Source organism: Amphibalanus amphitrite, unplaced genomic scaffold, assembly GCF_019059575.1.
Source record: "Amphibalanus amphitrite isolate SeventyFive unplaced genomic scaffold, NRLGWU_Aamphi_draft 000425F_arrow, whole genome shotgun sequence".
In the NCBI taxonomy this organism is placed as follows: Eukaryota; Metazoa; Arthropoda; class Thecostraca; order Balanomorpha; family Balanidae; genus Amphibalanus; species Amphibalanus amphitrite.
Window position 1 is genome coordinate 107417 of NW_024881919.1, and position 17491 is coordinate 124907.

The 17491-nt window shown below is 46.9% G+C and overlaps 1 protein-coding gene across 1 annotated transcript; it reads right to left on the reverse strand.

Annotated features, from left to right (window-relative positions):
- Positions 1-7505: 7505 nt before the first annotated feature.
- On the reverse strand, positions 7506-15329 carry LOC122391193. The gene is made up of 3 exons (XM_043384869.1): positions 15225-15329; positions 9023-9351; positions 7506-8504 (listed from the first exon to the last, which is right to left on the reverse strand). The coding sequence occupies exons 2-3, from the start codon at positions 9349-9351 to the stop codon at positions 8234-8236; spliced, it is 600 nt and encodes a 199-aa protein (XP_043240804.1). The 5' UTR covers positions 15225-15329; the 3' UTR covers positions 7506-8233.
- Positions 15330-17491: the final 2162 nt, after the last annotated feature.

Here is a 17491-nt window from a genome sequence, read left to right on the forward strand (position 1 = left end):
CACATAAGTAAGAAACGGATGAAAAAGGCACAACCACGGCACAACTCTGCGCGGCAAACAACGGACAATGTCCCACGCAAGATCCCGCGTTTCTTCAGCGGCCTTGAACGGAATGAAAACATTACATTTCTTTTTTGGAGCTATTTGATGACGTCAAAAAATACAATACCCGTTTTAATGGTCAAAATCGAGACAATTACTCACAAAAATGTTTCCCTTTAAGCATTACAAATAAATACTTTTAAATATTTAAATGACATTGTTTTTTTTCAAACAAATCAATATTATTTGCTTACTTAACCCGGCCGGGCCCGGGGGGTAATCCCAACCACCGCAGCCCGGGGGGGGGGGCGTTTTTCGCCCCCCTGTCTAACTCCGTAAATAAGGGAGCTACGGAAACAAAAGCGATACCAAACGAAAGGTCCTTACGAGACGATTCTAATGCACCTAAAATTTTTGACCTCAGGTCAATTTTCAAGGTCAGAGGTCAAGGTCAAAGGCCAAAACCGGCACATGTGTAGTGATCTCAAAGTAAGCCTTCTAGAGGACGGCACGCTGCATCAAACCGGCAAAATTGGGTGTCAAATGAAAGAAGAGAATCTGAGGATTCTGAAAATGTGCTCCAAATCAAAGGTCAAGGTCAAGGTCACGCTCAAAATTGACCTCAAACTTGGCACTTTTTCGCACATCTGGCGTGTTAACTTCCAAGATGTTTTGAAATGTTTTGAGGCTTATCAGTTCCCTATTTGTGGTTCATCTTACGATACAAGGCTGCTCAAAGGTCAAGGTCACAGAAGAGTATCCCTGCTAGAGGCTATTTCACTGATTCAAGTTAGTAATAATGAATAAGACAATTTTGCCATCCGGAAGCTCTAAATGAAGGCTAGGAGGAAAATAGATGCCAGATTCGTGATCAGCGGGTACAAATCCAGCATAAACGACCTTTCATGTGTCAAGGTCAACCAGAGGTCATTCGAGGTCACATGAGGTCAACATGAAACTTGACCTTTTCCGAACAAAATATATATCATTCGACGCGGCTTGACAAGGCGAATGCGATGGTACCACTGCCGTAGCTCTAGGACCATTTTTGTCGAAGTTATTTGCGAAAAACTAAAACCACATTTCGGGGTCGTTGACCTGACCTCTGACCTCAGGTCACCAAAACTATTTTTCTATTTTTCTCTAGGTCAAACGCTACACAGCCGTGCTCGTAATTTGTCTTTATCTCTAAAACTCTATTTTTAGCAGCTATTTGAAGTTTGCGTCTGTGACGCCGATTTTTGCCGTGCAGGGGTCTAGAAAAATGGACCTTGTGACGTCATCAAGGGGGCTAGGTCCAAATTTTTTACTTCAGAAGATGTCAAATTGATGGGAGAAAAGGTACTGAAAGTTTCGCCTTCCTATCCCTAAGCGTTCGGGAGTTATCGCAAATATTCGCCAGGGGGGGCGAAAAACGCCCCCCCCCCCGGGCCCGCGAGGGTTAAACGTCATATACAATGCTGAGATCACTACGGGGCTGTCTTAGAGTGTAGCTGCACTGGCAACCTTTAGGCTAGACTCCAGGGGTCATTATACCAGAACAACATGATTCTACCAGCCAGTAGTTCATTTTCCTGCTAGATTGGTGCTACGCTCAGCATTTAGGTGCCAGACTCAGAAAAAAGAGTAAGGCGTACCGATGAATAGGTGCCAGAAACAGCTAATTAAGGTCATTTTCCATGATTGGTGCTGGTATCCACCAAATAGGTGCTGAGGACCAATTTTGGGGCGAATCAGCTTTTAGGTGCCAGAAATAACTTTTCTGGGACGCAATTAAATGGCGTCCAAAGTATATCATTCGACGCGCCTGAGCAAGGCAAACACGATGCTGCCAAAATCGCGGCTCTGCGACCGTTTTTTGCGAAGTTATTCACCAAAAACTGAACCGTACCCTGGGGCACTTGACCTGACCTCAGAGGTCACCGGTTGACCTAGGACCTTAAAATCGGGTACCAATCTCTGCGTCTCGTAACGGCGCACACGCTCGTTTTTTCCGCGACGCGCTAGCTCCACCAGGGGCGAAACGGCGAGGGGGGGTCGTACCCGCCCCCCCCCCCTCGGCTGGCGCGTATGTAGAAAACCAATAGGTCCGGCGAGGGTTAAGCCTCTAAAAAAGACAAGTGAACCCGAAGCGCGCCCACCTTCAACCATCGAAGCCACGTGAGAGACAGCTTCCTTAGGACTCGAGATGACGCTGATGAGACGTTGCTAAGCAACCGACACAGCTGCTGCGTACTCTTGTCGCCTGCGTCCTCTTACCCGCCCTTACCCTACATACCTCTCTTTTAGCTAAGTTATAGCGGAGAAAACTGTTCTTAAATGATGACGCATGATTTCCAAAACACATTTTTAGCAATTCTGACCGCGTCGCGCAAAACAAAGACCACGATTAGACTTCCCGTGACGAGCTGCATCGAATCAATACTTATTTTATGAAATATCAACCTTAAAATTTGACCTAGTTTGACCTGAACTTGACCTGACCTTCACCAGAACGTAGCCTAAAACTGGCCTCAAAGGTTGCATTACCCACATAATCACATTTTTCACGTAAAATGGACCATTAAAACATTCGCCCCAGTGGGGGGGGGGAAATGTTACCACCCTGTCGCGTTTTTTGTGTGTAAATAAAAAACCGCGGCGCGTAGCGCCGCGCCGCTTAGGGTTCGAATAAAAACGCAATAATTATCATAGCCCTTATCGTCCACGTACCAAATTTGAGATACATATTATATACCTCTCTTTTAGCTAAGTTATAGCGGAGAAAACTGTTCTTAAATGATGACGCATGATTTCCAAAACACATTTTTAGCAATTCTGACCGCGTCGCGCAAAACAAAGGCCACGATGATTAGACTTCCCGTGACGAGCTGCATCGAGTCAATACTTATTTCATAAAATATCAACTCAAAATTTGACCTAGTTTGACCTGAACTTGACCTGACCTTCACCAGAACGTAGCCTAAAAGTGGCCTCAAAGGTTGCATAACCCACATAATCACATTTGTCATGTAAAATGGACCATTAACATTCGTCCCAGTGGGCGGGGGGGAATGTTACCACCCTGTCGCGTTTTTTGTGTGTAAATAAAAACCCGCGGCGCGTAGCGCCGCGCCGCTTGGGGTAGCTTTTTTACATCAATTTTGGACAATGTGTGAAATTTTTGACCCCAGGTTATGTTAGGTCAGGTCACCAGGTCAAGTTAACCCGCGCCCCACTGGGGTCTGCGTATAACACACCCTACTGGGGGGGGGGGGGCTCTTCATAGCTCCCCTCCTATCTCCGAAACTACTGGGCTGATCGTCAAAATTCAAACGGCGTCTGATAGCCCCGGAAAAACTGTCGAACGAAACCTAATTACATTGACCTCGAGGTCACCGATGACGTCACAGGTCAGGTCAAAGTAAAAATTACAAGTGTTTTGGCTTGTTCACATTTTGGGCTCTGGCCGCCGTCTTACAAGTCAGATCAGGCTACTTTTTGATGAACTCATGAACAGATGTTCCAGATACCCTGAGGGTACCAAACTTGTACTTTGATTTTCAGGTAAGGGTCAGGTCATTACAGGTCACGGAAATATTATATCATGCGTCGGTCACGTGACAAATGATTTATGGTCCATTTAGGCCATATATTTCGAATTTGATGTCGTCTGTGTCATTTGAAGTCATTTTGAGTCGAATTTAGCTTAGGTCAGGTCACTTTCAGGTAAAAAAGTCAAATTTTTGAAATTAAAATTTTTCAACAAAAAAGGTGTCAAGTGGATGCAGTTTGAGCTCAGGAACACGATGGTGCTATTTATATTGGTGTAAGATGTCAAATACGCACTGAAACGTGATTTGAAAAATTATTTATTGTAATTTTTTGCAATAATGCGTATAACTTGGCCATTTTTGAAGACATTTAGCTAAAACTTGCTGAAATTAGTCATAAGCATGCGTTCTATCACATTTCTTCCGTTTTTGTTCGAAAATTCAATTTTTTTTTTGAAAAAAATAAAAATATAAATTTAGAATTTTATTAAATGAAATTTTCAAAATTTTCAAAACCTTGAAAATTCGAAATAGCAGTTTGATAGCGCAGTCTATTCTGAGTCCTTTCATGCAAAGAAATTGGATCTAGGTTAAAAAGTGAGCTCTTGGGAGCGATTGCCGTGGTTGATTGTTTTGCGTCGAAATCGGCCGAACATGACGTCACTCTGACGGCATTTCCGGCCGACCAATGGTAGCTACGAAGTTCATATTTTAACGCAAGGTGTAAAATTGATGCAGCCGAAGGTATTGAAAGTTTGGCGTTGACACGTCAAGCAGTTTGGAAGTTATTGCAGAAAAACGGGAGGGGGCTATGAATAGCCCCCGCAGTGGGGGGCGGTTAGCTGACCAAGACTAAAACAGTTTGCAATCATGTCCAGCCTGCAGTGTTTGTCAGAGAGGTTTTAAACTTGGTGGATTGCATAACGTTATGGGCGCCTACAATTTGTATATCTCGGATTTTTTATATCCGTGACTTAAGGTCAGGTCAGTGACGTGACCTTTCCATTACAAGTCAATGGAGAAAAATGAAAATGCCTCTAGATCCGTGTGTACGCATAGGAACAGTCCAAATTTTTTCAGAATCACAATGATTGGGACCACCCGTGACGATCAAGGTTTCTTTTTTTGCTGATAGCTCCTAGAAAGGTCATCCGCGGTCATTTGAGGCTACAAACAGATTTTTGCCAATAACTCGTGATTGGAAAGAGATAGAACGCTTGGAATGGTCTCATTGTGTTTGTCTTGCCGAGACGCATCGACTGATATGCAACATGACCTTTTCCAGTCAGGTCATGACCTTGACCTGAGGTCAAATTTTCAAGTTGACCTTTCAAGGTCAAATTATAGTTATTTCGATGCGTCTCGGCAAGAGGAAAACGATTCTGGCAATAGAAATGTCGTGGCTTTTTTTAGTCAAAAGTTATTGTCGAAAAACACTTTTCGTAAAAACAGCTATTTTTGGAGTTTTTGCCCTCTGGAGGCTAAACCGTTGACCTGAGGTCAATTGTGATAAAAAACCTTATCGAGAGAATAGTTCAAGAACTATCGATTGCTTTTCCACGCATTTTTCTAGCTATCATATTTCCTGAGATAAATGCATGTTTTCTGACAAATATAATAATGACGTTTGGCAAATTTTGACCTTTGATTACCTCCAGTGATCCTAATATTGCTCTAAGATGAAAATTGACCGAAATACTTTCAAACTTACGCATTGAGAGCTATCGACTGCTTTTTACAGCGTCTTTCTAGCCCTCTTAGTTTTTGAGTTAGAGGTGGGTGGTAACATATGCCCCCCCCCCCACTAGGGCGAAGTTGGCTGAGACCGCCACTGGGGCGCTGGTTAAACATGTATCACACGACACTTTCATATTGTGATCCTCAGTGACCTGACCTCTGTTACCTGACCTGGTATCAGTGACCTCAAATAGCAAACTATGTGTTTCACGAGTAATTCGTGCGAGGCAACGGGGCGCGGGCTAACAAAAAGATCCGTTTTTTATTTCAGTTTATTTCAAAAATCACTTTTATATTTTGGGGTTCTAAATAAAAACAAATATGTAAAAAAAATAAGACAGTAGTTTTGTAGCGCTGCTTGTTTTATATCTTTTTGTTTTTCAACATTTTTCTCTATCTTCAAAACTTTGGACTTGACAGCTCTGCCCACCAAACCTCTTTTGGATCGGAAATGCCTGAACATGACGTCAATCTGACGTCATTTACGGCCAACCTATCATACCTATGCTGTGGAAAAAGGTCACAAGGTGTAAAATCGATTTACAAGAGGGTACTGAAATTTTCGCGACGATCGGCGCATAAGTTTGAGAGATAATGCGAAACGACTGGAAGGGGGGGGGGGGCAAAAATACCCCCCACCATGGCGCGGGCTAAAAAGTTTCCACTGGGTCCTCTAAAGTAAAGGTAACCTCAGGATTGTGGATACGCCGCTGGATGTTCTCTACGATATTAGACTAAGAGCAGTGTAAACACGGGCGACAAAATATGAAAAGGAATTAGGATTGATTGACTTTCACATCGGGTTTGACAGCTTGGATAATATTTATTTGAAGCGCATTATATTTACTCCGACAGGATGTGCAAAATCTCGTCACTGCCGGGGCAACTGGCAGCCACTGCGGGACATTTGCCCCCTCCCCAGTAGCGCGGAACACCTTCAATTAAGGTGGGGGGGGGGGGGGGCATTGCCGACTTTTGGTCCCATTCTGTCCATGCAACGCCCATAGGGCTTATGTTAAAATGCCGAAATCAAGGGGACACGGTTCCCCGGTGCACCCCCCGTTCCGCCCCTTATGCCCTCTTCCCCGTTAATGCATGTAAGCACCCACATCCAAACACTCAGACGGGTACCTAGCACACAGATAAGACACACAAAGACTCACAGAATCACATCCACACCGTTACATAAACACCTATGGTCTGACAATAGACACAGACGCACAAAACACACTCAGACAACAGACACAGGGACACACAGATCCCCCCCCCACACACACACACACAGGTCGGTCCTGCTCACCTGATATTCGCCGCCTCCGCCGTGGTCGGCTCCGGTGGACAGAGCTCAGTACCGTCCACACACTGTTGGACCACCCGCTCTGTTGACTGACCGGCCGGTGGACGCAGTGCAGCTCGTGCGGCTCCCGCTCCTCCGTCGGCCTTTGTCCCTGTCTGGAACTGCGCCGAACATCAACACCGCGAGTCGGTGTGTCGGCAGAATCGATCGTGTTCAGTGAGTCGGCGGCGCGGTGTCCTGGCCTGATGACGTCAGTGGGGGGTCACCAGGGTTACAGGGACAACACGGGCCGCCGGTCGATGTGCAGTCCCCCCCTCCCCTTCCCTTCCCTTCCCCAGTCCCCGGGACAACTCATGCAACTCGGCAAAACAAAACATAGTGACGAGCAGACATGTGCAGGGATGGAAGAGGCGTGTCTATGATCTCAGTGGATATCTCGACAAAATGGAGGGTTCAGACCTACATCTCATCCCTCGCCCGGTCAGGGGTTGGGGAGGGGGAGATTGATCAACCCTCGCCCGCACATGGGAGGGGGGTGGTAACCACCTTCCCCCCCCCCGGTAGTCTTTCTGCTCTGCACTCAACATTGTTAGAGCTAGAAGTCTGATTTTTCGTATAGCTGCTCCTCTATCCTTTCTTGAAGTTTCTGTGGTTTTTGGCTCGGAGATATGGCCTTGTTTTTCAGGTCATGTCATGACCCAAATGACCAATTCTCAACATCTTGCGTTGGCTATGGGCCTTGTGAGCTTTTGACACCTTGATTTCGACCTGTTATGCCAGTCTTACCTCCCATCTATCATGGAACATGTTGTTTGACGATGTACAGATGTCAAAGTCAGGGTCAAGGTCAACCTAGGTCATCTAAGATAATTGCGTTTTAGGCAAGCTAAATTAACTTTTTTTTGAAGTTTTTTTACTGCATTTTTGGAAAAAGCTTCTCAGATCATGATTTCATGTAATATGGACACATAAACAATCGGTGCACACATCAGTATACACGCAGACACACACAGACATACAAACACATATCATTGACCTTGACCTAACTTGACCTGAAATGACCTCAGCAGCAAAAACCTGGTCGGATAGTGTGACAAAGAGGTTCTAGCTGGCTTGGCACCAGAAAACGGCATCGTCATCGGTATATGATAAGCAGCGCACTTGATATCCAACGGTGACCCAAAACAGCAACATTTTTTAGTTTGACCTGACCTGGAAGGTCAATGACTGACCTGGGAAGGTAAAACTGGGTATCATTGGATTCGTCTCTTCCCAAAGAATCTTTTTGGTCTTTATCGCTAAGCTCTATCTCCAACAGGAACGAAATGGCGCGGGGGTGGCAACCCCCTCCCCCCCCCATGTGCGTTCTAGGATGGGAAAATGGCATGTGCGGGCGAGGGTTAATTAATACAGTTCAGTACATACAGGTCATACAGGTTCAGTACATACAGGTTCGTTTGCAAGAGTATAAAGTAGGTATGTACAATACAGTGGCTAATGTTTGTGTAGCATGTAGGTAGCATGGCACACATATGTCCGCTGAACGTTTGTCACTGAAACTGTTACTTTATGTACTATGTAAGTACCTACCACCATTCAGAAGTAATAGTACGCGTTTCCTCAACTACTTCTCACCGGTAACGTATAGCGTCCTCAGTGACGTCGGCAGCAGCCGCAGCCACCGCCCCGTTCCGAAGGACGGGACCCTGACGGTCAGCTCCTCCAAGCGGGGAAGACTCTGCAGGAGCGCCGTCAGCTGGTCCTCGCCAAGGGCTGACGGAGCGTCGAACGTCGTCACGGTCCTTAGCGCCTCTCTCAGCACTGTGGTATCACTGTCTGCCGGTGGCTGCGGCTCCGTCTGTACCGTGACGTCATGAAACGCTTTTGTAATTTTACTGAAAAGACAAGAAAAAGAACATAAATCAAAATGCAAAAAAAGTTCACAACTTTAGTTGGCTCCTTTGATGATCCGATATGCATTTACATATCGTCGTCAGCAATAGTATGTTGCCAAATCTATTCGGTTGAATAAAATCGTTCAGAGTTGAATTCATACGAATCTGAACGATTTGATACGACCGATTAGATTTTGTGACACGATTGCTGATGAAGACATGTAAATACGTGCGGGATATAATGCCCCGAACTGGCCAACTTTATGCAGATTGCAGGACGTCTGTCGAAAACTGGAACAATACGATCGAGACTAAACGGCTAACTTGCGAAAGATGGTACGAATTCCAGGCATGTTTCTTTGATTGGGCGGAAATTACAATTACAAGTTACTCGACCTTCAAGGACCTAGTTGTGGTTTATTTCTTACACCTTCTACAAAGAACGTTTACTTCTCACCATGACAGCTCTCCAAAATCTCTCAGCCCCCACAGCCACCCCTGCTGCCTTCCAATCTCACCCCTGGGGACGGCCGGATGGCGCCGCTCGCCGGCGGACCTCCTGCCGCAGCTCCTCCACCACGGTCTGGCGAGTGGTCCGCTCCTCGATAACTGCCTGCTCCAGGCGGACCATCGCACCGTGAAGTGCGGCGCTCTCCCCCTTGAGTTTCTTCGTGTCTGAATTGTCTTTCGCCACTACCTCACTCAGAATGGTCACCTTTTCACGAAGGGGGGCCACCACTCCACGAAGGGCGGACATCTCTTCACGAAGGGCAGCCACCACTTCACGAAGGGCGGACACCTCCCGGTGAAGGGCGACCAGGTCTTCACGCACATCTGTCATCTCCATCTGTAACGCATAATTACAGTTTTCTACGTTTCTACTAATCATTTAAAGGTGACTTAGTACGTAGCGTTACGTCGTACGCATTACGACATGTCGTGCAGCGTCGTGTAATATCATGTCACAAAACGACGTGTCATTACGTATTACGACATGTTTTGTCATGCAACCCGCATTGTTGCATACCAGGCAGGCAAGCTTGGCAGGCAGGCAAACAGGTCTTAGGTAACCAATATCAAAATTTACTATCGTTACTACTTTTTCGCAAAAAAAAACGATATAATAAAGAAACGTTTATCACTACGAATGTTTACCATTGGCCAGGCCTTTTTCATAACGCGGACGGTGAGGGTAGAGGGGCTGGTACGACCCCTGGCGATTACCTCCTAATGCACTTAGAAACACCAGATGTATAGGGTGTTTAGGATGGATAGGATGTATAGGATACAGACAGTCACACAGCAGGACTGACACAGTCACACAGCAGGACCTCGGCTAAGGAATTTCGAGGATGGGGGACAAACCAGACTCCACAATGTCATATACCCCCTAATATACACCGTATAAGCGGACCTTTACACCACACCTAACATACATATACCGTAGGTAACGGTATACCAAATCCTGCCTAATCAGTTAGGCATCCGTAAACGTGTCTAAACAAACTTCTACCAAAGGTTTCGAGGCCAGCGTACGGTCCTCAGAAGCCAAGTTCGAGCCGTAGGAGGCTAGCATGGTCCTTTAGAGTCCGTTTTGGGACCTTAAATAGCCCAATGTGGACGTGGGGCACAAAGAAGCCAGTGCCGTAGCCCTTTTAGACCAGCGTGGGGCAATATAAGGGCAGCGCGGGTTCCTCTAAGACCAGCGGCGTGGGGTCTTCTGAGGCCAGATTGGGGCCCACTGGGAACAGGCCAGCTTGGGGCTATCTAAGGACAATGTAGGCCCTCTTAGGTTAACGTGGGGCCCTCTGTCCTCTGAAGTCTAAGGTTGGCGCTGGGCCCTCAGAGGCTGACTTTGGGCCATCAGAGGCCACCTAGAGGGCCTCGACGGTCAGACTGTAGCCCTTATGCATGTTTAACCCACGAGGCGCTGAGGGGGGCATAAAGTTCCCCCCCTTTTACGTTCTGCGGAATATCTCCGAAACCTGATAAGCTACGAATGTGAAACTCAACATAGCTTCAAATGAATACCTAGGAAATGTTTGAGCAAAATTTGGTGGTTGTAGCACGTAAGATGACGTCACAATGACGTCAAAAAATATTGTCGTTTTCCGATACGGACCGTTTCTGATGTCGCTGAGCATGAAACTCAACTGTAAATGAACTAGACAGCACCTGCTGTCATCCTGAAACACCTAAATACACTTCCATCTAGATCCTGACCAATAATCGGCCCTTTATATACGGTCCTACATATATGATATATCGCGAGGAAACTGAGAGTCGCAAATCTATAATTTTACTTATGACGTCACTGTGACGTCATTTCAGATGAAATCACCACCAAATTCTGACACAACTTCGGCTCGGTATTCAGGAAGATATGTGCAAAGTTTCGCTTCTCTATCTCGTCGCGTTGCAATGATATCGTCGCAGAAGTAAAGGGGGGCAACTATATGCCCCCCAGGCGGCCGGCGGGTGGCGCAGAGGCCCAGTGGCCGCCGGGTCCTTTAACCCTATTCCTGGCGGGGGGGGCCTCAGGAGCCCCCCCTGAGGTTTTTTGGTTATATCTCCCAAACGCGTTGAGCTAGGAAGCTCAAATTTTCTGACTTTTCCTAAAAGGCTTCTACGCAACATGTCTGAAAATTTTGAGTTGATCTGACCTCAGGTCAGGTCACCAGAGGCGGTTTGGTGACGCTACCTCAGAAAAGTTTGCAATCACGCCAGAGCTAGAGTTTTTGACCGATCAATTTCTTCTCTTCAGGGTTTAGTTAGGGTACCAGTATGTGCAATTTGTATATCTCGGAATTTTGATATCGGTGACCTAAGGTCAGGTCAATTTCGCGACCTCCCCATTATAAGTCAAAGGGGGAAAAATCAACTCCCTGTTTTTACCACTAAAACGGGTCGGAACGGCCCCATATACCATACATGACTTCATATACGATCAACCTTCACTACCTTGAGGTCTGTTTTGCTGTTGGGCAGCTGTGAGGTCATGTGACGTCATCAAAGGTCACCAAAGGTTTTTGGCCAATAACTCCGTACAGGAACAAGATACAGACGCGTGGATGGTCTCATTGTGTTCAGCTCGTCAAGACGCATCGAATGATATACATGATGACCTCGAGGTCACGTGACCTGAGGTCAACCTTTGACCTTGACCTTTCGAGGTCAACATATATATCATTCGATGCGGATTGACGAGAGGATCACGATGATGCCCTTAGTTTGTTCCTATCTTGACTAATTCGAAAGTTATTCGAGAAAAACTCTCTCCATATCCAGTGCCGCCATTTTGACTTTTTCGACCCCTGTGACGTCATCTTTGACCTGACCTGAAAATGACCTTTGTAAAAATTGTAGATCTTGGCCGTGCGTATCCGATGCCGTTTACCGCTTGTCGCTATCTTGCTTCGTTCTCGAGATCTCAGGGGGGGCCGAATCGGCCCCCCCCCCCCGCCAGTTTCTTGTCCCGGCGGAGCCCGCCAGGAATAGGGTTAAACATGGATTACACGACACTTTCATATTGTGGTCCTCAGCGACCTGACCCCTGTTACCTGACCTGGTATCAGTGACCTCAAATAGCAAAATATGTGTTTCACGCGCAATTCTTGCGCTCCTTCGGGGCGCGTGTTAACAAAAAGATCAGTTTTTTATTTTGTTTTACATTTTAGGGGATTATTCCAAAAGTCACTTTTTTAATTTGAGGTTCAAAATCAAAACAAATATATAACAAACAAGATAGCAGTTTTGTAGCGCTGCTCGTTTTATATCTTTTTGTTTCTCAACATTTTTCTTTATCTTTAAAACTTTGGGCTTGGCAGCTCCTCCCATCAAACCTCTTTTGGGTCGGAAATGCCTGAACATGACGTCACTCTGACGTCATTTGCGGCCAACCTTTCATAGACTGTGGAAAAAAAGGTAACGAGGTGTAAAAACGATTTAACCCTCGCCGGCCGAGGGGGGGGGGGGTGCCGCCCCCCCCCATAGGGATTTTTTCGCGATAGCTCCGAACACGCTGGCGATAGAGAGCTGAAACTTGGCATACCTGACCTTTGATCCAAGCCGCATCTTTTGACACCAACCGCATTTTTGGGTCAGGTCAGGTCACTGACCTATGACGTCATAAGTGAACCTTTGCACGGTCTTCAGATGTCGCAACTTCGCAACGCCCTCACTGCCAGAGAAGATGTCACAGGGAAATGAAACTTGCAGGATCTAGTATCCATTATGAGTCTCACAACTTGTATATCTCGGATTTTTCCTAAAGGTCATATGAGGTCAGGTCATTTTCGTGACCTCACCATTATAAGTCAATGGGGAAAAATGAAAACTGCTATTCTGGCGCCGGAAACGATCTCCAACTATCTCAAGCACATATAATCGTGATTTGATGCACTCCTTGCAAGGTTAGATGCGTCACTTTTGCAATGTTGACCTTCCGTGACGTCATTTATGACGTCATCAAGGTCATATTAGTTTTTCGTCAATAACTCCCGATCAAATTGAGCTAGCGAGTCGGTAAAGCCACCAATGGACTCATGAAGACCTGCCGAATCGAATGATATGCGACATGACCTCTTTCGACCAACTTCGTGACCTGGGGGTGCTGACCTGACCTTGACCTGAGGTCAACACCCTAAGTTGACCTGACCCGAACAAAAAGTATATCATTCGACGCGCCTGAGCAAGGCGAACACGATGCTGCCAAAATCGCGGCTCTGCGGCCGTTTTTTTTTTTGCGAAGTTATTCACCAAAAACTGAACCGTTCCCTGGGGAGGGTTAAAAGAGGGCTCTGAAATTTTCGCGGCGATCGGCGCATTAGTTTGAGAGATAATGCGAAACGACTGGAACGGGTGGGGGGCATAAAACACCCCCAACCAGGGCGCGGGGTAAAAAGTTTCCACTGGGTACCCTAAGGTAAAGGTAATCTCAAGATTGTGGATACGCCGCTGGATTTTCTCTACGATATTAGACTAAGAACAGTGTAAATACCGGCGACAAAACATGAAAAGGATATAGGATTGATTGACTTTCACATCGGGTTTGACAGCTTGGATAATATTTATTTGAAGCGCATTATATTTACTCCGACAGGATGTGCAAAATCTCGTCACTGCCGGGGCAACTGGCAGCCACTGCGGGACATTTGCCCCCTCCCCAGTAGCGCGGAACACCTTCAATTAACCCGCGCGGGGCTGGGGGGGGTAAATTTTACCCCCCCTCGCGAATTTTTGCGATATCTCAAAAACGGCGGCGCGCAGCGCCGCCAAACTTTCAGTACCTTTTCTTACATCAATTTGACATGTTCCCTGAAAATTTGAGCGAAATCCGTCGGAAAATTTTTGAGAAATTGACGTTTTAGTGACGTCATGTTCGCCATTTTCGCCTCAAAAACGGCAAAAGTTCAAACGCCGCTAACATCTTCATTTTTAAAGGAATCAAGACGTAACAAAAAAGGTTATACGTAATTTTACTTTGTCTATCAAATGGCTATCTCGGTTTTTTGAAAATTTTGGATTTTGGCCTAAATTTTTTCAAAAAACTGACTTTTTTGGGAAAATCATTATAAAATCCAAAATTTTGAGTCTATCGAAAAAACCGGAATATATGTCAGAGAAGTGGTCTATGTGCACCTACATACCAAATTTTAGAAGAATCGGTTCAAAAATGTGGGAGTTATTCAAAATTTTATGACGTCACGACACACAAATTTTTTGAAAAATGACTTTTTTGGAAGTTCTAGACCTCGTACGGAAACAAAAATAGCACCATTCGATTCGCCGTGAAAAACTGCATCAGATAGACACCTTTTTAGGCCTTAACAACCAACTTCAAAATTTGACCTCACTTGACCTGACCTTGACCTGACCTCGACCTGAAATTCATCCAGAGGTGGTCCATATCACTTATTGAGTGTGCCTATTGAATTCTATGAGTAAAATGACCCATAAAACATGTGTCGCACATGCCCTTTTCTATATTTCGTTTTTTGGTGACCTGACCTGACCTGACCTGACCTTGACCTTGACCTCTGAATGATATGGTATGCAACGAATATTGTCTTGGTAGCCTAAGAACACGTTTTGGGCGATCAGTCTCAGTCCATGACTCCATTCTTCGGCAACTACGGTGCAAGGCCGATACTGTAGAACCTTGCAATTTGTACCCTTGACCTGACCTTGACCTTGACCTCAAACTTTAAATTAAGTACATGTTTTTAGTAGTTCGTGATGAGAGCTTTCGATTGGCGTTTGAATTTTCCAAATCGGACCATTAGTTCGGGAGATAACAGGGGGGGTAAAATTTACCCCCCCCCAGCCCCGCGCGTTCGGCTGGAGACCCCAGCCCCGCGCGGGTTAAGGTGGGGGGGGGGGGGCATTGCCGACTTTTGGTCCCATTCTTTCCATGCAACGCCCATAGGGCTTATGTTAAAATGCCGAAATCAAGGGGACACGGTTCCCCGGTGCACCCCCCGTTCCGCCCCTTATGCCCTCTTCCCCGTTAATGCATGTAAGCACCCACATCCAAACACTCAGACGGGTACCTAGCACACAGATAAGACACACAAAGACTCACAGAATCACATCCACACCGTTACATAAACACCTATGGTCTGACAATAGACACAGACGCACAAAACACACTCAGACAACAGACACAGGGACACACAGATCCCCCCCCCCCACACACACACACAGGTCGGTCCTGCTCACCTGATATTCGCCGCCTCCGCCGTGGTCGGCTCCGGTGGACAGAGCTCAGTACCGTCCACACACTGTTGGACCACCCGCTCTGTTGACTGACCGGCCGGTGGACGCAGTGCAGCTCGTGCGGCTCCCGCTCCTCCGTCGGCCTTTGTCCCTGTCTGGAACTGCGCCGAACATCAACACCGCGAGTCGGTGTGTCGGCAGAATCGATCGTGTTCAGTGAGTCGGCGGCGCGGTGTCCTGGCCTGATGACGTCAGTGGGGGGTCACCAGGGTTACAGGGACAACACGGGCCGCCGGTCGATGTGCAGTCCCCCCCTCCCCTTCCCTTCCCTTCCCCAGTCCCCGGGACAACTCATGCAACTCGGCAAAACAAAACATAGTGACGAGCAGACATGTGCAGGGATGGAAGAGGCGTGTCTATGATCTCAGTGGATATCTCGACAAAATGGAGGGTTCAGACCTACATCTCATCCCTCGCCCGGTCAGGGGTTGGGGAGGGGGAGATTGATCAACCCTCGCCCGCACATGGGAGGGGGGTGGTAACCACCTTCCCCCCCCCCGGTAGTCTTTCTGCTCTGCACTCAACATTGTTAGAGCTAGAAGTCTGATTTTTCGTATAGCTGCTCCTCTATCCTTTCTTGAAGTTTCTGTGGTTTTTGGCTCGGAGATATGGCCTTGTTTTTCAGGTCATGTCATGACCCAAATGACCAATTCTCAACATCTTGCGTTGGCTATGGGCCTTGTGAGCTTTTGACACCTTGCTTTCGGCCTTTTTTTGCCAGTCTTACCTCCCACCTATCATGGATGATGGAACATGTTGTTCGACGATGTACAGATGTCAAGGTCAGGGTCAAGGTCAGCCTAGGCCATCTAAAGTAATTGCGTTTTAGGCAGGCTGAATTCACTTTTCGTGAAGTTTTTTGACTGCATTTTTGGTAAAAGCTTCTCAGATCATGATTTCATGTAATATGGACACATAAACAATCGGTGCACATATCAGTATACACACAGACACACACAGACATACAAACACATATCATTGACCTTGACCTAACTTGACCTGAAATGACCTCAGCAGCAAAAATATGGTCGGGTAGTGTGACAAAGAGGTTCTAGCTGGATTAGCACCAGAAAACGGCATCGTCATCGGTATATGATTAGCAGCGCACTTGATATCCAACGGTGACCCAACGGTGACCAGCGGTGACAACGATGACGAGGGTTAACCCTCGCCGGACCTATTGGTTTTCTACATACGCGCCGGCCGAGGGGGGGGGGCGGGTACGACCCCCCCCCCTCGCCGTTTCGCCCCTGGTGGAGCTAGCGCGTCGCGGAAAAAAACGAGCGTGTGCGCCGTTACGAGAAGCAGAGATTGGTACCCGATTTTAAGGTCCTAGGTCAACCGGTGACTTCTGAGGTCAGGTCAAGTGCCCCAGGGTACGGTTCAGTTTTTGGTGAATAACTTTGCAAAAAACGGTCGCAGAGCCGCGATTTTGGCAGCATCGTGTTCGCCTTGCTCAGGCGCGTCGAATGATATACTTTTTGTTCGGGTCAGGTCAACTTAGGGTGTTGACCTCAGGTCAAGGTCAGGTCAGCACCCCCAGGTCACGAAGTTGGTCGAAAGAGGTCATGTCGCATATCATTCGATTCGGCAGGTCTTCCTGAGTCCATTGGTGGCTTTCCCGACTCGCTAGCTCAATTTGATCGGGAGTTATTGACGAAAAACTAATATGACCTTGATGACGTCATAAATGACGTCACAGAAGGTCAACATTGCAAAAGTGACGCATCTAACCTTGCAAGGAGTGCATCAAATCACAATTCTGTGTGCTTGAGATAGTTGGAGATCGTTCCCGGCGCCAGAATAGCAGTTTGAATTTTCCCCATTGACTTATAATGGTGAGGTCACGAAAATGACCTGACCTCATATGACCTTTAGGAAAAATCCGAGATATACAAGTTGTGAGACTCATAATGGATACTAGATCCTGCAAGTTTCATTTCCCTGTGACATCTCCTCTGGCAGTGAGGGCGTTGCGAAGTTGCGACATCTGAAGACCGTGCAGAGGTTCACTTATGACGTCATAGGTCAGTGACCTGACCTGACCCAAAAATGCGGTTGGTGTCAAAAGATGCGGCTTGGATCAAAGGTCAGGTATGCCAAGTTTCAGCTCTCTATCTCCAGCGTGTTCGGAGCTATCGCGAAAAAACCCTATGGGGGGGGGGGCGGCACCCGCCCCCCCCCCCCTCGGCCGGCGAGGGTTAACCCGC